The 24705-nt window shown below is 36.7% G+C and overlaps 1 protein-coding gene across 2 annotated transcripts in view; it reads left to right on the forward strand.

The window, feature by feature from the left end:
* STK33 (serine/threonine kinase 33) overlaps positions 1-24705 on the forward strand; it is an 89752-nt gene that overhangs the window by 53825 nt on the left and 11222 nt on the right. The window contains exons 11-12 of one of the 2 annotated variants that reach the window (XM_027115462.1): positions 6838-7032; positions 24034-24679. In XM_027115462.1, the coding sequence (XP_026971263.1) occupies positions 6838-7032; positions 24034-24252 (414 nt within the window). In that variant the 3' untranslated portion in view covers positions 24253-24679. Of the gene's footprint in view, positions 1-6837; positions 7033-24033; positions 24680-24705 lie in introns of those variants that run through there. The other variant, XM_027115463.1, reaches the window with a different exon arrangement.

Raw genomic sequence — 24705 nt, forward strand, 5'->3', positions numbered from 1 at the left:
CTATATCTGTGACTCTGTTTCTGTCTTGTAAATAAGTTCATTTGTACCATTTTTTAAGATTCCACATATAAGCGTTATCGTATGATATTTGTCTCTGTCTGACTGACTTCACTCAGTATGACAATCTCTAGGTCCATCCATGTTGCTACAAATGGCACTATTTCATTCTATTTTATGGCTGAGTAATATTCCATTCTATATACGTACCACATCTTCTTTATCCATTCCTCCGTTGATGGACATTTAGGTTGCTTCCAGGTCTTGGCTATTGTAAATTGTGCTGGAATGAACATTGAGGTGCATGTACTTTTTGAATTATGGTTTTCTCCAGATATGTGCCCAGGAGTTGGATTGCTGGATCATATGGTAGTTTTATTTTTAGTTTTTTAAGGAACCTCCATACCGTTCTCCACAGTGGCCGTACCAGTTTATATTCCCACCAACAGTGTAGGAGGGTTCCGTTTTCTCCACACCCTCTCAAGCATTATTGTTTGTAGATTTTTTGATGATGGCCATTCTGACCAGTGTGAGGTGATATATCATTATAGTTTTGATTTGCATTTCTCTAATAATTAGTGATGTTGAGCATCCTTTCATGTGACTCTTGGCAGTCTGTATGACTCACCAGCAATGTGTAAGAGTTCTAGTTTTGCTCCCCATCCTCTCCAGTGCTTATTATTATCAATATTTTTAATTTAGATACTCTGGTAATATATAATGGTATCTCATTGTGGTTTTATTTTTTTAACATCTTTATTGGGGTGTAATTGCTTTACAATGGTGTGTTAGTTTCTGCTTTATAACAAAGTGAATCAGTTATACATATACATATGTTCCCATATCTCTTCCCTCTTGATCTCCCTCCCTCCCACCCTCCCTATCCCACCCCTCCAGGTGGTCACAAAGCACCGAGCTGATCTCCCTGTGCTATGTGGCTGCTTCCCACTAGCTATCTACCTTACGTTTGGTAGTGTATATATGTCCATTCCTCTCTCTCGCTTTGTCACAGCTCACCCTTCCCCCTCCCCATATCCTCAAGTCCGGTTTTAATCTGCGTTTCCTGAATGACAAATGAAATTGGTCACTTTTACTTTACTTATCCTTATTGGCCTTCTGGATATCTTCTTTTGTGAAATGTCTGTTCAAGTCTCTCCTCCATTCTTCTATTAGTTTTTTTTTTATTGATTGATTTGTAGAAGTTTGTTGTATATTCTAGATATGAGCCTTTTGTCTCTCACACACACACACAAATAAATATATGTACAATAACAAGCATTGTAAGAAGCTGACTTAAGAAAAGAACATGGAAAGAATTACTGCAGATCCTTGCTCAAGCAGGTGACTTTTGAAAAAGAGTAGGTCATTGGAAATTGAGGGTCTTGAAATTGACTCCCTGCAAACCATCCCTGCCCATACAGCCCTTAGGAAGTCTTCGTTCTTGGTGTACAGCGAGGTGTACACATAACCATTTTAAGAATGTTGGTTTGGAATATATTTTGTTTTTATTTTTCCAGCTTTATTGAGACATAATTTGACATATAACATTGTATAAATTTAAGATGTGTAACATAGTGATTTAATATATGTGTATATTGTGAAATGATTACCACAATAAATTTAGTTACTATATCCATCACCTCACATAGTTTAAATTTTTTTTCTTGTGGTGGGAAAAACTCTTTGAGCAGTTTTCAAATATACATTACAGTATTGAAGGCTCAGCAGCACCTCTACCTAGAAATTCTTAGCAGACAATGGAAATGCACTTCTGGAATAAGGGTAAATTACTAAATTTCTCAGTTTGTTTCCTCTTAAAAAATAAGACTATCAACACCAATTTTCTCTATTCTCATTATTTGCTATACTTTTGAAAGCTAAATCACTGAGATGCCTTTGTTAGGAAAAATTTTAAAGTGGTGCAGAGTTGCTTACTTCAGCAGCCCTTACTACCTTTCTATGCTGCTGCCTTGGCCTCACTGAGACCCATGAGAGCATGTTTGGTGATCTTACTGGGTGCTATCAGTCCTTTGTGAGTATCTGCAACTTACATTATTTCTTTTCCTACATAGTTTATATTAATTTTTAGTCATATAATAGTTGCCATTACCCTTAGTAAATGATTTAAATGGTAAACAAGGCAGGAAAAATAACTTTCTCCCTCTATTCCCTCATTCCCAGTTACTAAAGATAACCATTGTTAAGTCTCTTATGTATTCTTTCAAATACATTCTGAACATTTTTATTATTCACTTTTCACAAATGGGTTTATATTATGCAAACTATTCTTTTTCATCTAATGTATTTTGGGAAGATACACTTATTTTTTTGAAAAACAGTATTGTATCCAAAACTATGGGTACACTATTATTTTGCCCCTATGAATATGGAATATTTAAATTGTTTCAGGTCTTTTCTGTTACAAACAATGGTGCAACAAATGTTCTTGTAAGTATATGTTTGCATACTGTGTCAGCATATCTATAAAATATATTCTTAAAAGTTGAATTACTGGTTTGTGAGAATGTGCATTACATATTTTGATAGTTTATGGCCGATTTATCCTCCCATAAAAAGCAAGTAAATGAGAGAGCCTGTTTCCCCATACCCTCACCAACACAGTTTTATCAAACTTAAATTTATGTCCATCTATTAGGTGAAAATTGCCAACTCATTGTTTTTGATTTGGATTTTATTAATTTTGTGAAGTTGAGCATCCTTTTATATCTTTTTTATAAAGATATAAAAAATTTTTCTAATTAAAAAAATTTATTCCTCAGAACATTACAAAATAAAGAGTTCTAGCTACTTACGAAAAGTAGAAAATGATGACCGTAAGTTAAAGACCCAGAATGTTTCCTTTTCGCTTTGCTGATTTTATGTTTTATACTATCTTACCCCAACTCATACATATCATTCATTCATTCATTAAAAAATACTTGTAAAAGACTTATTGTTTACAGAATACTGATAGGCACTGTCCTTGAAAAGGCAAATTTTGTTAGATGAGGATATATGTTTGGGTTCCTATTTGCAGGACCTGTCTACTAAGATTAAATCCAAATCTTAGTATTTGACCAATGCTTCTCCTCTGTGAGTGTTCATTTTTCCAGTTTTTCAAAATGAAGTCATCTCAAACTGTTAGTTAAACAAGTGGAAATTTATTAACAAAAAGGTTTGTTTTCTACTTATGATAGCCTCAGATTATCAGCCTATTACTGCTGCCTTCTTGCCATTTGCTGCTTCATGGTTGATGAGTTCAGGGTGTGACCCCTCTTAACACAGCCAGTAAAGGGAGTTCAGAGGTTACTGTTCTGGTGGTGAGGTGTCTCCACAATCTCCAGTGTCTGCCCTAACAGTTCCACCCATTTTTCTTTGGTTGGTTCATGTGTAATTTCTCTTGAGCCTAGAAGGCTCATGACACACAGCTCTGGGCCACTTATTCATTGGTCAGTCCAAGTATCTGATGCAATTCTTCCTCCAACTGTTAGCAGGCAAGAAGGGGCTAGTCTGGTAAGTTACTGGCTGGACTTCAGACAAGAGGGAAAGTCTGGAATCTATACCAACATTTGTGCCCTGTTTGATATCACAAGGGAATATAGGAAGCAAATAGTTAAAAATTTATAAATGGTAGAGTGTTTTTGATGGGATAATGACCCTATTCTAGATCTTTTGCTCTTCTCCCCAGTCTCTTTGCAATAAGAAATAGAGTCATTTGTAGCGTGTCAGTCACCATGCTTTTGTGTGTATATATTGATATATGTGAACCAAGCACTTGAAAGCTGTCTAGAAATGCAGATTCAAGATAGTACAGGTAATCCTTGCTTTGCACAGGAGTGCAGAACCATAAAAATAGTGCAGACTGAAGCTGTGCAAAATGATTTTAATAATCAATGGGAAAAATTGTGATTTTTCCATGCCCTTTAAAATTTTTTGTTAAACATTAAAAACTCCCTAACTGTTGGTTCTAAATACAGAGAGAGAATGAAATAAAAGTAAAGCTAAATTTTTGGCGCTGTAATTTAATATTGAGAGAAATATTGAGAGTTAAAGTATCTTATTTTGGGGTTAAAAACTTATCAAGATTAGTTTAAACAGTGCTTGCCTTCTTCTTATCATACAGAGGGGAGCATCTTTTTTATGCCTTGGTGAATTGTCATACTGTTTTACAAGTTTGGATCAACTTCTAACGTTGTATCCTTTGTCTTTTCAATGTCTTGAATATCTCTGAAAATTCTTTAAATGTCAAGTTTTTTTGTGGGTGGCATTTTCCCTGAAGCATCTTCATCCTTCCTCATTTATGTTGATAAGTTTGCCTTCACTAAGTTCCTTTGGTTGCGCATCTAGATTCTCACAGTGGCAGTGGCAGCATTCCCATGGTCAGCTATTTCTTCTATTACTCCATTTACATTTGATTCAAATTTTACTCCCAGTATTATCACTTTTAATTTCTTTGTTGCAGTTTCATTTTTGTTGGCAAATTCCCTGCGAGACAAGGAGTCAGCACAACTGCACACATTGCTGTCTGTGTGTGAACTGAATAGCAGATGCACAGTGTCCAATCACCAACAGACTGTGAAAGAAGTGATGTGATTGGTCACTGATTGTGATGCAGATCTGTAATTTACCTGGTGATCGTGGATTGAAGAGCTAGCAGTGAAGTTTGAACTTTATGCAATTATAGTTAATGTACCATGGTGACTGAAATTTGAACTGTGTTGCTGAGGGACTGATATTATTTAAGTCATGATGAGTAAAATTCATGCATATCAAGACTGTGCAAAGCAAAGACTGCCTACATAAATTGGCTATCACATGGTACTGATTGCATATGATTTGTGTAGTAATTACAACTTTGTTGGGTATGCTGATTATATAGTGGGCTCACTCTTTATAAAGCTTTTTGGAGGTGACTTACAGAGTGTAAATATTTAATCTTCTGTCTATATCAGGACAGGCTAGATTATGCTGTGGTAACAGGTGACCCCCAGATCTCAGTGCTGTTTATGCCTTCCATTGCACATTGGCTGGGAGGAGGGGAGCAAGCTCTGTTTTACTTTGTCTTCACTCAGGGACCCAGGCTGATGGAGGCTCCATCTCTGTGCTTCTATAGTTACTAAGGCAGAAATTGAGAACATGTAAATTACACGCTCTTTCTTCAAGTTTCTACCCAGAAGTGATACACACTATTTCAAATCACATTTTACTGGTCAAAACAAGTCATATCATCATGTTCCAAAAGAGGTGGAGAAGCAAAGTTCTACCATGTGCCTGGAAGAAATGACTCTAGATCCAAAGAGTTAACTTGTAGAGAGTTTATCAGGGAAGAGCAATTGAGGACCGGGATTACAGACATAGATGTCAGATTGTCTCTGTTTTCTAATGAAAGAATTAAGTTGAGGCAAAGTTGTGTGTACTAGTATTCCAGGAGCCTGGACACTGTGGGTTAGTGTTCAAGGTCATGATGAAGCCAGGAAGTTATAATAGAGGCTAGATGAATCACTGGGGTCAAGCAGAGCTGTTGACAGAGCCCTGAAGATCAGAACTCATTCAGATGAGAGCTCTGAGACTATCTGCTGTTCTAAACAATTTCAACTACTTTTTGCTCTCTGAGACTTCAACTGTGCTTCATTTAAGTTGACAACATCTTTGGAAGTTCTGGGATACTTGACGGAGATGACTGTCAACTTGAGCCTTGACGGAAATGTAGGCTACGGGTTGGCAGAAGGCATAGTAAAGGCATTCTGGGAGTAAATGGGTAGAGGCTGCAGAAGTGCAACCAAAAGTAGGATGCTATAAAAGTAGTAAGAATATAGACCTTCTTAAAACAGGATGACGTAGAAGAACCACAGGGAACGAATAGCATAACGATCCTCATTTAATTATTACTATTCCATGCTTAATATTTGTCTGTGTCTTTAATCACGAATATATTGAACTCTACAAATCCTCAACAGTGTACTCAGATGGCTGCCCTTAAGATGCCTGGCCTCATACTATTCTGTATCACTGTTGCGTAATGCTTCAATCCACCCACATATCAAATTAACTTAGATCACTCCATAGTTGTTCCCACACCTAAACGTCCTGTTTTAATCTAAATGTGATCCAAACTTCTTGTCCAAACTTTCTCTACTAGTCTGAGTTAGGAGCAAAACTATTTAAGGCATACCTAGTCTAGCATTTAAGAATGCATTCATGCATTTCTTGGCATTAAATGGAATATTATATTTGAGAAAAATATAGTTAATATAAAATGGTCAATTTAATATGGTATAGCCACATCTGGGGTTAAAACAGTGCACGGAATCCATTATAATCAAATGACCACATTATATCGAAATCTTCCAGTCAACCAAGAGCTTTCAAGTCAAACATCTATATTCTTGGACACGGCACCGGACTAATCAACTGAATTTAGATTTTTTACCTAAACATTTTGATGTTATATAGGCTTACCCAGTAGACTTTGGGCAACTTCTTTCATTCTTTCAGCTTCCCTATTAATTTTCTAGGAACGGCACTGTAAGGGGGTCTTTGGATTCCAGGAACTTGCCCTATGTAGTGGTTCTTTCACACAAGCATGCTGCACTATTCTTTTAAACCAGAATATTCTCCCATCCCTAAATTTTGGCATATTGTAAAAGTATTAGTGAAGAGGTCTGAGACGTGCCAGTACAAGGAGTATGCTCAAAAGGGCATCCAAAGTTTTGCTATTTATTCAGCGTTATAATTTTTCCATGTGACTTACTGAATTTGTGAGACTATATTACTAAAATATGTAAGAGTCTTCCGTTTTCTAAACTGTTTATAACACCAAAAATTCATTGTTAACATTAGGGCAATATACTTTCTTCGGCGAGACCAACCAATGTGCTAGAAATGATGAAAGAATGGAAAAATAACCCAGGAAGTGATGAGGAAAGTACAACAGATCAAAAGAACAACTGGTCCGGTCAAGAAAAGCTGAAAGGTTACCAACCCAGCAGAAGTATCCATGTCAGGAACTCTTCAGATGAAGAGGAAGGAAAACAGGTAGGAAGAACCAACAAAACAAGTAGGAAGAACCAATTGTTCCATTTCTCCAAACTGTAAAATACCTTCACAACACTTGGAACATTCTTTTGCAACTCTTTTTTATTGTTGGTCTTTAATGGTTTGTAACAAAGGAGACCTGCATGATAAAGACAGTAAAGTTCTTTCCTCCCTTGAAACTATCATGATTTAGCAATGTGGCCTACATGCTTATTTTAGGATCCATGATTATATAGGGCAGGAGTCTGCAAATTTTTCCTGTAAAGGAACAGATAGTACATATTTTAGGCTTTGTGGGCCGTAATAGTCTTTGTCACAGCTTCTCAACTCTGATGTTATAGCATGAAAATAGGCATAGGCAACAAATGAATGAGCATGGCCATGTTCCAGTGAAACTTTATTTACAAAGACAGGTGGTGTGCCAGTTTTGCCTAATGAGTCACGATGAATAATTTTTGTATTTTACCAGGCTACACAATTTGGAATGGGTTTATGTATTACCTAGAAAAAGACTTACTAAATTATCCAGTTAGTCGTTTCCAATTTTATGGTAGCTAAAACTGTTTGTATAGTTTTATTATTTTACCTTATTAGATCTGAATATAGTTTTATCATTTTTGGTGAATAAAATTTAGTAACATTTTGATTAATTCTAGATTGTGTTCTGCTAAATTGATATCCTGACAATTTACCCAAACCCTTTTTTTTCTTTCATTTCTGTGTTTGAGGAAAAATTGTCTGTATGTTTGTTCTCTTTCTTGTCTTGAGATCTAATCAGCATATTTTCGCTCTTCTTTAATGATTGAACATGCTGCCAGTGGGGGCTGTATTTACCTCCAGAGAGCCCAGACTTCTTGTGAGGAGTTGCTGCCTTTCTCCAAGGCCTAGAGACGGGCAAGTGGAGAAAGGAACTGAGAGGGTAAATCCTGACCCCCAGCCAGGAAGGTGCAGCGTGGCTGGCCCACTCCGTGCCATGCTAAGAATCCTGTCAGAAATTTGCAGAAAGAGACCCAGTAGAGTGATCTGGTTGATTTTTATTTACTCATTGGGAACTTCTTTGTCTACTTGATAGCAAATGTCTAGATAATAAGCTTGACATTTAATTATTCAGATATTTTGAAATAACCATATTTTTACCATAATATAAACATAGGTTTATTGACTCCCTTTCATCCTCTCTAGTCTGTTAACAACTCCTGCAGTGCTTAGCAGATGTGTGTATTTTATATTCTTGTTAAAAATATCCTAAAAACCCAATGTTTGCATTTCCTGTTAGCTGACTTGGCATTTTATACACACATATACATGTGCACACGCACACATACGTACACATACTCACACACATATACATACACACATGTATATATACTCACACATGTATAAACATACATTACACGTATTACATACATGCATCTACTGTATACTCACATATATACAAACACAAATCCATACATACACATGCATATGCACATTGTCTTTTGTAGTCTTGGATTCTGTTTGGCACTGAATCTGACATAAAATATCCTTGTGAACCAAATGTTTGGTTGTCTTCCATCTCCTTTTTCATTGCTCTGTCACTTGTCTCCACCATCCTCCTCCTCTTCCCCTGCAAGTCACAGAGTGATGGGACTTGCCATGCTGTTCTCAGCTACTTCCAATTAGGGAACAGAAGAATTGGAATTTGAGGTTCTTGTGGATGCTAGAACTATACTCAGTGGATTGAAAATTTAAGAATATAGATTTCTACTCATCAACAAGAAGAACTTTTCCACAATCAGAGCTCACCTGCAATAGCACAGGCTGGGCCATGGATAATAAACCCTACCTTTCAATCATTGGAACCATTCATGCAGACTCTGGAAAGCTACTTGTTATAAATGCTGTGGCAGGAATTTCTCCAAGACGGGTAGGAGTTTGCCCTGGATGTCCTCTAAGGGACTTTCCTATGCTTAGGTTTTGGCTGTGATATCTTGGGAGGAATACCTTACCTTATTTGGGAATTTTTCTGAAAATTGTTACCCCTTAAAAGAAAGACTTCTCATCCATATTAAATTTTTCACTGATTTTTATGAATAAATATTACTTTGTTAATTATATTGAAGTTGAGTTTATGTTAAGAAATTACTTCTTTTATTTTTTTCAAATCTTCATTAACAGTAAATCGTAGAGTATAAGGCCTAACGTGATAACTGAAAATAGCGTAGGCCATTTAGTCTTGAGTCCACACAGGATTCATATAGTAACTAATATTCTTAAGGGTGAAATTTTAATTTTATTAAACATCATTCTATGAAGGTAGCTCAGTGGTTAAGAATCTGCCTGCCAATGCAGGGGACATGGGTTCAAGCCCTGGTCCAGGAAGATCCCACATGCCGCGGAGCAACTAAGCCCGTGTGCCACAACTACTGGGCCTACGCTCTAGAGCCTGCAAGCCACAACTACTGAGCCCATGCTCCTAGAGCCCATGCTCTGCAACAAGAGAAGCCACCGCAGTGAGAAGCCGACTCACCGCAATGAAGAGTAGCCCCCGCTCGCCGCAACTAGAGAAAGCCCAAGCACAGCAACAAGGACCCAACACATATAAAAATTAGTTTTTTAAAAAGAGAAAAAAATCACTCTATGAATATTGAAATATTTCTCATGGGAAAAATTTATTTGTTAAAATTAGATTATATGGATAATTTGATATGATAAATAATTTATACTTACGAAATTAAAGAGGTGTGTATGACTCTTTTTCCATTAAAATATTTGAAATTTGGCTTTACTTTAAATGGAAATCTGCCAGCAGTTCCTGCTTTCCATTGTATCATTGTTCTCTCTTCTGAAGAATCTCATAAATCCATTTAGAGCTCCTGATTTTGTATTTCTCACAAGCCAGTGTCATCATATTTTTTAGATAAGTGGCAAAACACTTGAAAAACCAGCAGAGAAAGTGAGGAATTATTAAAAACCAAAACAGTTGAACTAAGCACCTTCCTCTTTCTCTGAGTAACTGTTCCTTAGTTCCAAATGCCCTGGGCATTATGGAAAAATACAGTGTGTATCTCCTCATTTTTCATGTTTGGACTAAGGTATCACACTTCACTTTTTCAAACTTATTTTTGACTAGTTGACATTTGTTAATGTCCTTTTTTTTTCTTTTCATTTTCAACCTTTAGTCTGTTTTAGGTAATTGCGTTTTTTGAAGATAGAAGTGTTCTCTCTTATATATCGTGTTTTTTACAGGCTGAGTACATCTAGATAACGTTTTGTGTTATTGGTAACCCTCTGAATTCCCTACAATGGGTTCTTAATCTATTCTGTCAGACAGACCCTAGACTTAATTCCTACAGCAGCATTTACTCATCTTCAAATGAGACACTTAGCAGACCATTGCTTATTGCAGGAACATGCCTTTCGACGTTCGATTCTTAGTGATTTCTGATAAGTAGTACGGTACTTTCATTGTTCATTAAGCTCAGAAGACAATTGAAGAGAAGTGAATGTCTGTAATTAAAATGCACCCCCCCCCATAACCATAAAGGGAGGGACTAGCAACTCTGGATGTGATAGAAGTATATTTGCATTACAGAATTCTTGCTTCATAAAGGAAAAACTTCTTAGTTGTTAAATTGTTTATTGAACACAGTCTTGAATATACTTGTTTAGTGAAAATGGAAGATTTTTGTGATCATTTTTCTTGACTGAAAAAACATGGCCTTTACAGAATCATAGGAGATGGTATGTGTAGCAGATACTTTATCTAGTCTAGAAAGTAGAAAGGCAAGCTGGCTTAGAAGCTTTGAAAATTATTTTGATCAATGAAATGTATTCATTAGCAGTTCTTCAAAGTCAAGGAATATTTGAATTTAAATAAGATTGAAATTAAACGGTTGAACTATGTGGTATATTGACCTGTTGCTGTGAGGAAAAAGTCAAGTTTTCTTAGTATTTTAGTTGAGTAAGATAAAAATTTTCTTTTCTTAACATATTAAATCTTAGTTCCCCGAGCCCATGTGAATCATGTGAAAATTTGGTGGTGCTTCCATGTTTCTGGCACACTTTTACACTCCAATATTGAAGCATTGTAATCTAGCATATATGCCCAAGCATTCCATTTAAAATATCCTACTGGTTAAAAGCACAAGCTCCAGATCTAGGCTGCCTGGATTCAAATCCTGGCTTCACCACTTATAAGCTTTAGGACCTTGGGCAAGTCTCTAGGCCTCTGTTCCCTCATATCTAAAATGGGAAAAATAATGACATCAACCAAGGACTAAATGAAATCATGCATGTAACACTCTTGACATATAGTAAGCACTCATTAATGTTAGCTATTATTAATTTTATTATTATGTTGCTAAAGAACTTGCATAGGATATTGCTAAAATTCCATGTTCTTTCTTGTCTGCTTTAAGGCTCCTTTGGGCATAGGTGTGGGAATAAACTAATGAACAAACTAAGAAATATCATTTTCAAAAGTGGTAAGATGATGCTTCCAACCTCGTTTGCCCTCTGAGTTTGGTGAGATCCCTAGGGCACTGTGGTAGATTGGATTATTTTTCCCAATTATTTAAAACCTCTGTAAGGGATCTGTACATTCATACCCTTTGCCATGTGGTTTTTCTCCCTATTAGAGTAGATGTATATTTTCTCACCTCACTAATGTTGATCTTAGCTATATGACTGACTTTAGCAAATGAAATGTTAAGAGGTGTGATGTAAGCAGAGACCTTAAAATTGTTTGCATGATTTAGCTTGCTCTCTTGTATTTCTGCCACCTGACGTGAGAAGAACATGACTGCAGAAGCCACAGTTCCTGGAATTATGAAGATCTGTGAACAGACTTGAACCCAGTACAAAGCCTGAAGTCTAGCCTAGCACCACCAAGCAAAAATTAATGTTTATTGTTATAACATACTGAGACTCTTACAGTTCTTTGTTAGGTAGTTGTACAGAAAAGAGTTAACATAGCAGGCCTAAACTGCTATCCTTGAAAAGGCCTGCTTGCCAGGTTGGCCCTTGGCTGGCTTTTGGGAACTTAGATTTTGGAACTGTGGCTACCATTAACTGATAAGAATGATCAATTGTGCCTAAACTGTGCAAACAATATGGTTTATGCTGAACACCTGCTTTCCTTCTGGGAGTCTGGGATTTTGCTAGGTGCTAGGCAGAGGTTGCCTATATGACCAGCTCCCAATAAAAGCCGTGGGTGCTGAGTCTCTTAGAGCTTCCCTGGTTGACAACAGTTCACATGTGTTGTCGTAACTTCTTGCTGGGGTAATTAAGTGCATCCTATGTGACTCCTGGGAGAGGACTCTGAGAAGCTTAAACATGGTTTCCACTGGACTTCTCCTCAAGTGTCTTTTCACTTTGCTAATTGTGCTCTGCATCCTTTCACTATAATAAATCATAGCAATGAGTACAACTATATGCTGGGTTCTGTGAGTCCTCCTAGTGAATAATGGAACCTGGGGACCTCCCAAACACAGTAGCATAGCTGCAGCAATAGCTGACTAATACAGGTACTAGTTATTCATTGTGCTAACATGAATTTTGACCTGTTGTTGTTTGATCTAATGCTATTGGCAATTCCCGTTGCTAGTTTGGATTCATAGGCTTCCGTAAACAATAAGGCTTTTGTCTGTACTTCTATTCCCAGTAGAATCTCCTGTGTAAGGCTTAGGTTTCACCACGGGTTTAGCCAGACGTCTATGGTTGAAGGGATATATTAGTGAATCCTTTCAAATCATTTCCCTGCTCTCCCAAGCCTGGCTTCTGCTCAGCTCCCCTTAGAGATTATAGCTTCTAGTATATGCTATGTATATTTTCCCCTGTGGAGAACCAACCCATTGGGTTGGGTTATAAAAAATATTGCTTCAATTTCAAATGTATTAATTTGGTTCCACTCATCTCTTATCCTGCCTTTATGCTATAATTGTCACATGTATTACATCTATGTAATTATAAACCCTACAAAACAATGTTTTAATTTTTGCCCTAAATAGTTGTATTTCCAAGACATTAAAAGGAAAATTGTCTTTTATATTTACCCAGATATTTACCATTTCTGATGCTCTTCTTTCCTTTCTGAAAATCTAAGCTTCCATTTAGTATCATCTCCCTTCAGCCTTATGAACTTCCTTTGCATTTCTTGTATTGCATGTCTGCTAGTGATGAATTCGCTCAGTTTTCTTTTATCTAAAAATGTCTTTATTTTGTCTTAATTTTTGAAGGACGTTTTCTCTGTTTACAGAGCTCTGGTTTGACAGGTAATTTTGGTCCACACTTTAAAGATGTTATTCTTCTGCCTTCTGGAATCCAGATTCTCTGATAAGAGGTCACTGGTCATTTGAAATGTTCTTTTCGTATATGTAATGTGTCACTTTTCTCTGAATGTTTTCGAGATTCTCTCTTTATCTTTGGTTTTCAGCAGTTTGACAATCATATTGCTAGGAATGTGCTTCACATTTATCTTGCTTGGGATTTGCTGAACTTCTTGAATCTGTATTTCTGTCTTTTGCTAAGTTTAGGAAGTCTTGTGATTACTTTTTCCTTATTTTTTTCTGAGAGTCTTAATTACTGGTATGTTAGACCATTTGATATTGTTGAATAAGTCCCTGAGGCTGTATTGATTTTTTTCAATCTGTTCTTTAAATTGGATACATTCTATTGATCTGTCTTCAGTTTTACTGTTTGCTGTGTTGTCTCCATGTTCCTGTTAAACCTATCTGGTGAATATTTAATTTCAGATATTATATTTTATTCTAAAATTTTCATTTGGTTCTTTTTTATTATTTCTATTTCTTTATGGAGAGCTGCTTTATTCACCAAATAAATTTTCACTTTACATCATTGATAATAGTGATGATAACTGCTTTAAAATCCTTGTTTGCTAATTCCAATATCTGGGTCATCTCAGGGTCTGTCTCTATTGATTGTTATTTCTGTTGAGGAATTTGAGGAATTTTGGATTGTATCCTAGACATTGGAAAAGTTGTGTTGTACCGGCTCTTGATTTGACTATGTTCCTCCAAAAAGTGTTGACCTTTCTGTTTTAGCAGGCAATTAGTTGATTGGATAAAAACTGAATATTGCCTCTTAGCCAGCAGTTCAAATCTTAGGTTGGTTCATTTATCTTTAGCTGAGCAGAATTTAGGATTCCCCCTTTCTGGCTATCTCCTTTAAGGAATTCCCTCACTATTCTTTGGTGTCTGTGGTTGCTTTGAATTCCATCCTTTAGTTCTTTAGATCAGAGAGAGAGAGTTGTGAAAGCATCTGGGGTAGAGGGTGGGGGCACGTTGTCATCAAAGGAGCAACTTTTGACAGCCCAACAGAAATAATGGAAGCCAGAAGACAAAGGAATTATATTGTTAAACTGCTAAATGGAAAACAATACAAAACAAAAAACCTGCCAACTTGGAATTCTGTATCTGGTGATAATTTCCTTCAAAGATAAAAATGAAAAGGTTTTCAAATATGTAAAAGACGAGAGAATTTTTACCAGCCTATCTTACTATAAGAAATACTAAAAGAAAAGTTTCAAGGTGAAAGAAAATGATCCCAGATGAAAGTAACTGTAGGAAAATATGAAGGGCGTTGGCAAAAGTAAATATGTGAGTAAATATAAAATAATGTTGACTGTTTAAAACAGTAGCAATAATAATAAGAACTAAGCTTTCATCTCAATAAGCTAGAAAAAGAACATCAAATTAAGCACCCTCCTAACAAAAATAGTAGGAAGGAAATAATTTTTAAAAGAACATATTATGAATCATTTAATGCTAATACATTGGAAAACTTATATGAAATGGTCAAATTCCTTTAAAATACACCAAAACAGATACACAAAAATAGAAAATTTAAATAGTTCTATTCTTATTTTTTTAAAACTGAATTTGTAATTGAGAACTTGCAGGTGTAGAGAACTCCAGTCCCAAATGATTTCACTGGTTAGTTCTTCCAAATATTTAAGAAGGAAAGAGGAGAAAGCTTATGACACAAACTGTTGAGACTATTTCCCAACTCATTTATAAGGAAGGCATAACATTATGATCAAGTGTATAGTATATTCCAGGAATGTCAGTTTGGATTAACATCCAAAAATCCATCAATGTAATGTACCATATTAATAAGTAAAGGAGAAAAGCCATATAGTTATCTCAATAATTTTGAAAAAACCATTTGATAAAATTCAACACTCAAGCATGAGAAAAACCCTCAGCAGATTAGGGACAGATGGGAACTTTCTTTTACATACTAAGGGATTTTTACCAAAAGAAAAGAAAACCCCTCTAAAGCTAATATAATTCTTAATGGTGAAATATTGAACACTTTTCCACTGAAGATAGGAGATAGACAAGGATGTCCTTTCTACTTTTTTTTTAACATTGTACTACAGGTCTTAGCCAATGCAACAAGGCAAGTAAAAGAAATAAAATTATATAGATTGGAAAGGAAGAATAAAACTGTGGCTACCTGCAAATGCCATGGTTGTGTACATAGAAAATCCCCAGGAATCTTCAGAAATTGAACTTAAAGTGCAAGATGCAAGATTTGTATACAAAACAATGAATTGTATTTTTATATACTAGCAATGAACAATTGGAAAACAAAAGCTTTTTAAACCATTTAACATATTATTGTAAAACATAAAATATTAGTGATAGATCTAACAAAATATATGTGAAATATATATACCAACCCCCACACCATAGTGCTGAGTGAAATTGAAGAAGGCTGACATATATGGAGAGATATACCATGTTCATGGATTGGAAGATTTGATACTATTAAGATGTCTCCCCAGACTGATTTATAACTTTAAAGCAACCCCAAGTGAAATCTAGGGCTTTTTGCTTTTCTGATAGAAATTGACAAGTTGATTCTAAAATTTATTGGGGAATATGTAAGACCTAGAACAGCCGAAATAACATGAAAAGAACAAAGTTGGAGAACTTATATGATCTGATTTCAATATTTACTGTGTAGCTTCAGTAATCAATACAGTGTGATATTGGTTTAAGAGTAGATAAATAGATCAATGAAACAAAATCGAGAGTCTAGAAAGAGACCTACACTTATGAGGTCAGTTGATACTTTACAGATATTTCAAAGCCATTCAATGGAGAAAGGATAGTTTTTTCAATAAATGGTGCTAGAATAATAGTACATCTATATGGGAAAATAATAACTTTGACACCCCCCCCAGCTTACACTGTATACAGAAATTAGTTTAAAAGCTAAACTATAAAGCTCTTATGAGAAAACATAGGATAATATCTTCCAACCAGAGAGTAGTCAAAGATTTCTTAAAACACAGAAAGCCCTTTAAAAATGGATAAAATAGACTTCAGCAAAAGTAAACATATTAGCTCATCTAAAGCATATTAAGAAAAGAAATAGGCAAGCCACAGACAGGGAAAAAATATTTGCAATAAACATATCTGACAAAGGACTTGTATGCAGAATATAAAGACAATTCCTACAACTCAATAATAAAAAGACAACTAATTTTTTTAAATGGCCATAAGACTTGAACAGACACTTCAGATAGAAAGATGTATCAGTAGTCAATAAGCATATAAAAAAAGTGCAACATCATTAGTTATCAGGAAAATGCAAATGATATCAGGAAAAGTTACAATGACACATCACTACAATGTTTCTAGAATGCCCAAAATTTAAAAGGACTGACAACTCGAAATTTTAGCAAATATTGGAGCAACTGGAATTTTCCTACATTGCTGGTGGGAATACAAAATGGTGCAGTCCTTTTGGAATACAGTTGGGCAGTTACTTATAAAGTTAAGCATTTACTTAGCATTTACCCAGCAATCCCAAATGTAAGTTCAAAAAAGGATTAGTAGAATATGTTTATAGCAGCTTTATATAAAAAAAGCCCCAAACTGGGAACAGCCCAAATATTCATTAATAGAAGAATGGATGAACAAATTGTGACATATTCATACAATGGAATACTGCTTGACAGTAAAAAGGAATGAAGTGCTAATACACAGACGAATCTCATAAATGGTATAATACTATGAGAATCTATAACTATCTCAATAAAAATTTCAATTAAAAAAAGCATGTTGGGGCTTCCCTGGTGGCGCAGTGGTTGAGAGTCCGCCTGCCGATGCAGGGGACACAGGTTCGTGCCCCGGTCCGGGAAGATCCCACATGCCACGGAGCGGCTGGGTCCGTGAGCCATGGCCGCTGAGCCTGCGCGTCCGGAGCCTGTGCTCCGCAACGGGAGAGGCCACAACAGTGCGAGGCCCGCGTACCGCAAAAAACAAAACAAAACAAAACAAAATTTAAAAAGCATGTTAAGCAAAAGAAACAAGGCACAAAAGAGTACATACTGTATGTTATTTTGTTTATATGAAGTTTTAGAAAAAACAAAAGTAATTTATGTTGAAAAATGTCAGAACACTTATAGCCCCAGGATGGGAGGGAATTGACTGGAATGTGGCATGAAGGAACTTCTTGGGTAATTGTTCTATTTCTTGATTGGGGTGTTGGTTATATAGCTCTATGCATTATCAAAACTCATCAAACTATACTTTTGAGATTTGCACATTCTACTGTATGTAAATTATACTTTAATTAAAAAGAAAAGAGAGATATTTATATCTTTCTCTAATTTACAAGTTAGATTTTGTTTTCATTAACGCCATAGAAGGCCCTGCTCTTTATGTGGGTAGGCTTATATAAGAAATCTATGTTTGGAAGTCAATTTCTCTTCTTCCCTTTGCTTTTTTATTCCCCTTCCTCTTCCTTCCGAAAACCACAGGAATGTGAAAGAAAGTGGGTGACCATTGCAAGTAAAACTATAGCTGAAAACTTATATCCGAATATTCTGTCACTTGGACCTTGTGCAGGCCTATAATTTGAATGTGTGACTCTAGAAATGGTTGCTATGGTGATAAACCACTTGACTTAAATAGCATGTATTTTACTCAAAATTTAGAGAAATGGTAACAGTTTCTAGTAATTGTGCACTGGTATTAACTTGCAGGGATATGCCTAGAGCTTACAGGTTTTGCATCCATTATCACCAGATGTGTTCATCAAGTTGAAGTTATGCCAGTGAATAATGAAATATGTGTGTTTAGCCCATTTCTTCTGGTTATATATCTCCCCTTGCACACATGGAACCCCCATTTCAAGATTAATAATATCATCTGGAGAAATCAGGCCCAGGGTGCTAAACCACAAAAAGATGGAACCAGAGGGAACCTTGTAAGGTCATCTTTTCTATCATTGTGCCTCTAGTAGGAATGACTATTCTTCAGCAGTCCCACATGGTAAGAGTCTGTCAAAGATGAGGAACAACTGAAATGCTGCTTGGGGGAACCCCTGGTGTAACCATCCTGACTGTAGCACTCAGAGATGCTGTCTAGCTTCCCAGTGCTGAAATCTTACCCCTTCTGCATTTTAAAATTGTGATTATATATATGTGTGTGTGTGTGTGTGTGTGTGTGTGTGTGTGAGAACCTCCACTAGCACATCAGTAGCCTGTCTGTAAACCTTCTCTGGTCCCTTTATATCTATTCAGACTGGTTGCAGTATTTCAGATATGAATTCTTCATGATAAATAAGGATAGAAGAATTTTTTTCTTTGATTTCTAAGATGCTTTCTGATGATAGCCAGGTTCTCTTGGTCACTGTGAAATGGTATATTACAACAGTATCTTTAGAGAACAGTTTACAATGATTTTTAAATCCTCTCTTGGAAAACAGTCTACAGTGTTTTTTAGATCCTCTTTTGGACTGATAATTATGACCAACAGTCTGATAATGATCATTTAGATAGACTCTTTCCCCCTAGAACTGAATATTGAAATTTCTCTCTCATCTTTCTCCCGCTTTGTACAATCTTATGGGAGCTCAAAACCTTCTATACGCCTTTCATGACCTGGAAGATCTTAGTAACTTCTGTAGCCTTGGCAATTTCACTTTCAGTTCTCTGGAAATTTCACTTTCCATTTCTTACAAAACTGTAAAATTGCATCAGTTACAGCAAAGATCCCTGAAGAATCCCATCAACTATGAGAGAAGAAAAATACAAACTTAAAATTTAGGTAGCCTATCACTTACAGAAGAAATCCTTTTAAAAATCCTAGAGAAAAGCCTGGAAGTTGGAATTCGCCTTGGCTGTTTATATTCCAAGGAGATGAGAGGCTTGGCTCTTGGTGAAGAAAGCTGTAACTTGGCCTGAAGGGCATCATGTGGGCCAGCCTTCATCCGTGTTTTATTAGCATCAGAGAACGGTTTTAGTGAGGGGATATTTAAGAAGGGAGACTCAGTCTTTAGGAAAGCTCTTAGGATTCTGATTCCTAAATAATGGCACCCTAAACTTAATGAAACTGCAAATTAGCAAAGAGAAATGGTAAAGTACATACATAATATTTTACAAGGTACACACATATACACAGAAGCTTTTAAGCATTTGCAATAAGTATTTGCATTTAGGTAAATAGGCTTGCATTGATGTTACCAGGGAGTTAAGGAACGAACATTGTAATTTGTTTCCATGCAGCCAGTTTTAGGCTGATTTTGAAGCTCAATTAAGATATGGTTGGGGCTTCCCTGGTGGTGCAGTGGTTGAGAGTCCGCCTGCCGATGCAGGGGACACGGGTTCGTGCCCCGGTCTGGGAAGATCCCACATGCCACGGAGCGGCTGGGCCCGTGAGCCATGGCCGCTGAGCCTGCGCGTCCAGAGCCTGTGCTCTGCAACGGGAGAGGCCACACAGTGAGAGGCCCGCGTATAGAAAAAAAAAAAAAAAAAAAAAAGATATGGTTGACTAAAAATATTTGCAAGCAATGCTACCAACAAGGGATTAATTTCCAAAATATACAAACAGCTCATATAGCTTAATACAAAAAACCCCCCAAAGAACCCAATCAAAAAATGGGCAGAAGACCTAAATAGACATTTCTCCAAAGAAGACATATAGATGGCCAAAGACACATGAAAAGATACTCAGTATCACTAATAATTATTAGAGAAATGCAAATCAAAACTACAATGAGATATCACCTCATACCAGTCAGAATGGCCATCATTAAAAAGTGTACAAATAATAAATGCTGGAGAGGGTGTGGATAAAAAGGAACCCTCCCACACTGTGGGAATGTAAATTGGTGCAGCCATTATGGAGAACAGTATGGAGGTTCCTTAAAAAACTAAAAATAGAGCTATCATATGATCCAGCAATCCCACTGCTGGGCATATATCCAGAGAAAACCATAATTCGAAGAGATGCATGCACCCCTATGTTCATAGCAGCACTATTTAAAATAGCCAAGACGTGGAAGCAACCTAAATGTCCATCAACAGATGAATGGATAAAGAAGATGTGGTTCGTACACACACACACACACACACACACACACACACACACACACACAGGAATATTACTCAGCCATAAAAAAAGAATGAAATAATGCCATTTGCAGCAACATGGATGGACCTAGAGATTATCATATTAAGTGAAGTAAGTCAGACAGAGAAAGGTAAATATGTAATATCACTTATATGTGGAATCTAAAAAAATGGTACAAATGAACTTATTTACAAAGCAGAAATAGACTCACAGACATAGAAAACAAACTTAGGGTTACCAAAGGGGATACTTGGAGCAGGGGGAGAGACAAATTAGGAGTTTTGGATTAACACATACATGCTACTATGTATAAAATAGGGAAACAACAAGGACCTACTGTATAGCACAAGGAACCATACTCATATCTTGTAATAACCTATAATGGAAAAGAATCTGAAAAAGAATATATGTATAACTGAATCACTTTGCTATACACGTGAAAGTAACACATTGTAAATTAACTATACTTCAATTAAAAAAATAGATTCATAATAACAAAAAAGTGGTTGACTATATTAGTTTTAATATGTATTAAATACCAAACTGAAAAAGAAATAAGAAAATAGGTACTCATAATGTTGCTGGTAAGAGTATAAGTTGGTACAACTGCAGTAGAAGGCAATACGGTGATGTCTTGCAAAATCACAAATCCATACAACTTTTAACTCAGAAGTTCTACTTCTAAAATGTATATCCTGTAGATATATTATTTACACATGTACACAATGACACAAGTACAAGGTTATTCACAGCAGCATTATGTTTACTAGTTAAGATTGGAAACAACCTGAATGTCCATTCTCAAGGAACTGGCTACATAAATTATGGTACATTCAAACAAGAGAACACTGCATAGCTGAAAGAAGAATGAGAGCTCTTTTATGTATTGACATGGAATGATGTTCAAGATAATTGTTAGTTTAAAAAGATCAAGGGGGCTTCCCTGGTGGCGCAGTGGTTGAGAGTCTGCCTGCCGATGCAGGGAACACGGGTTCGTGCCCCGGTCCGGGAATATCCCACATGCCGCGGAGCGGCTGGGCCCGTGAGCCATGGCCGCTGAGCCTGCGCGTCAGGAGCCTGTGCTCCGCAACGCGAGAGGCCACAACAGTGAGAGGCCCGCGTACCGCAAAAAAAAAAAAAAAGCAAGGTGTAAAAAAGTGTTTACAGTGGGCTACCATTTGTGTAAAAAAGTGAGAGTAAAGTGCGTCAATATATGGATTAGATTGAACCATATGAAATTGCCATTATTAGGCTGTTTTGACCTGCAAAAATGATGACGACTTCCATTTGGTTCCACCTAATATTTGCTTGAAGTTACATAAAATCTCTTCAGAAATGTGCACTGTAAACTGATAGTATTCGTTGTCTTGGATGGGAGGCAGAGCTGAGTTAACTAGGGGGCAAGGAGGAGATTTTGAACACCGTGAATATTAAATCATGGGGATGTACTACCTATTTAAAAACTGATTCACTTAAAAATTATATATAAGTAAATAAAATAGATAAATGTGGCTGAGTAGTATCATTTTCTCATCTTGCTCTAGAATGAAACTGAGAAATATGTTCCTACACTGAAGCAACCAAACAGTTTAGTTTAGTTTCCTTTTTCCTTCCACTGTGCCAGAAGATTCTGCAAATTATCTTAAGATATCTTATCCAGGAAGAAATCAGAGCCTTCAGTGTTTTTGAAAAAAAGAAGACAATATCTATATCACTAATCCTGCCCATAGAGACTTTCTGAGTATTTCTTCCCAGTGACTTCAACTTCTGAGTCTACTTTAATGACTCAAGTACATTAATTAGCAAATGGAACAGTGAAGAAGAATGGAAATGTTAAACCAGATATGAATATGAACACATTAAAAAGAAAATGACTGAGTCTCTATTCCTATTCTATAGATTATTTGTTGTAGTGGACATGATGAAAACCATTTCCTCAACTACTCAGGTGATAACTCAAGAGGTGGAAATGTCAAAAGAGAGGTTAAACTTAGATTCACCTTTTAAAATGATTTGTATGTCAAGTGACTTAAATTTTTATGAATTGAAATGTCCAAGCTAGGGACCAGTTCTGTACTAAACAAAGCAGCTTGTCTTTAGCTGGACACTGGAACATGAGGGGTGTTGCTAAACGTAAGGAGTTTTCAAGGAGAAGACACAACCTGTATTACTGAAGGCTAACACCTTTTGTTTTCTGTTTCTTGAAAGAATACACAGAGAAGCAACCCAGAAATTTTCCTGAGAAAATGCATCTATACAGAAAAGGACCTTTTTACTTTTCCAAATATATACAAATTAATTTTTCAATGTGCAAAATTACCAGCTCAAGAATTAGCATATACTGTTATAAGGTCATACAAGAATGATAGTTTGAAGAAGCACCTATTTAAGGACTGTCTGCAGTAAGCAAACATCTGGTAAATTTTCTCTTTTCTCGAAATATAGGTACCAAAAATCCATAAATGACCTGAGGTTTTGCTGCAGCCCTGGGAGTTCATTTATTCATTGGACAAATATGTACTGCTACTGTGTATAAAACATGGTCACTTGTATCACAAGAGTGATCAAAAAACAACAACACACGCACACACCAGGCTTATTTGTTTTGTGTTACATGTAATCTTTTCACATTCTTTGAAAATTGTTAACCTGGTTATTAACTCATGTGTATGCTTTCAGTTAACCAGAGTATTAAACTTATGAGCCCTTTCCGAGCTCATTCTGTGTAAATGAGAACTCGCCGCATCTATAGCTCCTGTCTCATCCCCCATCCTGCTTGTGCCGGTCTCCTGAGACGTTCTCTGCTGTTTTAGAACTCTATGCCCAGCTTCATTTAATTGGAAGTGAGCATTTCTAAAATGGGTCTAAGGTCAAAATGGACTCTGCTTCCCTCACAACAGCAGGATTAGAGACCATTTCCTCCACTGTGGGGTGCAGTGACCTGAGAAAACACAGTTGCCTGTTAAAATTCCTTCTACTTGTTTCGTGCTTTAAAGCTCACAGAGTACTTTCGTGGCCACCACCTTAGTTCATTCTCATAATAAGCCCATGTAGTAAATGTGCAAATACCATTTTCCTCATTTAACAGTGAGGCATCAAGACTACAAAAGGTCTTCAGACCTGCCCAAGTGGTGTGACTGGGGTTAGAAGCCAGTCCCTGGAATCAATGCAGAGAATGGTGAGCATGTGAGGAGTGGGCCACATGCAGCAACTTTATACCCAGGTTAGAAAGAATAATCATGATGTGCTTGTCAGGGAATCCACACACATGTCAAAGCTCATCTAGAAATCCGGAAAGATGAATGATTACAACTGTGTCCAGATGGACTTGCCTATGTGAATGGTACCAGGTATTTACTTTCATTTTGTAGGGCAGTGGATTTGAAGTTGTGCCTGTAGTTTGCTCTATCCCAGACACTAAACAATTCCGTTTCCTTGAAGATGCTAAAGGAGCTTTCTTTGGCATTCAATAACAGTTTCACAGTGTGATTAGTTTATATCTCACGTCCGAAGAGAGCTCCAACTTGCACATCCTAGACAACTTTGTAGCCCCTCGCTTCTTTGAATTGATGTAGATTGCTTTGTGTCTGCAAAATTAATCCAGGCCTTTTTTTTTTTTTTTTTCTAGCCCACTGCTTATGAAAAGACTTCTGTGCCCAGTAAGAAGGAAAACATGGATGACTCGGACATGAGTTACTCAAGTTACATATCTAGCAGACTCCCTTCAGTTGAACTCAAGGGAGAAATAGAGAAACCCCCCACGACTTCAGGGCAAGGAACAGCACCCAAAGGCACTGCTAAATCCATTGCCCTGCCTAGAACCAAAAAGAAACTCAAACAACGCTGAACAGTACAGAAACAGAGCTGCTCTTTCTAGTGCAATGAGGGTTTAGGAGGGGAAAAGGACAATAGTATGCCGAGCTTTCAGCGTTTCAGCCGCCCTGAGCCCTGCCAAGTGTTTGCACCAGTTTTAAAATTGAAGCAGTCAACTCCGAAGTGGGGTTAAAGGATAGCCAGCAACAGGCCTGATGGCTTGTGCAGCTGAAATCAACTCAAGGTGTTTTCGAGAGTTGTTCAGAGGAGTGGATGCCCTCAAAGCAAGGCTGTGGGCACACTTGTCCAGTTGTACTTCAGATTCTTACATTTAGGCACAATTATTTGTAGGGGAAACTGAGAGCCAGAACCTCAGTGGAGGTTCCAAATGATTATGTGCACTTTGCACTAGAAGATTTGTTAGGAAATTACTAATAAACTTGTCTATAAGCGTAACAGCAGAGTGCTTCAGCCATTCACGTGTGTT

This window comes from Aethalodelphis obliquidens, unplaced genomic scaffold (genome assembly GCF_003676395.1).
Source record: "Aethalodelphis obliquidens isolate GAN/ISIS:26980383/991018 unplaced genomic scaffold, ASM367639v1 scaffold14, whole genome shotgun sequence".
Lineage (NCBI taxonomy): Eukaryota > Metazoa > Chordata > Mammalia > Artiodactyla > Delphinidae > Aethalodelphis > Aethalodelphis obliquidens.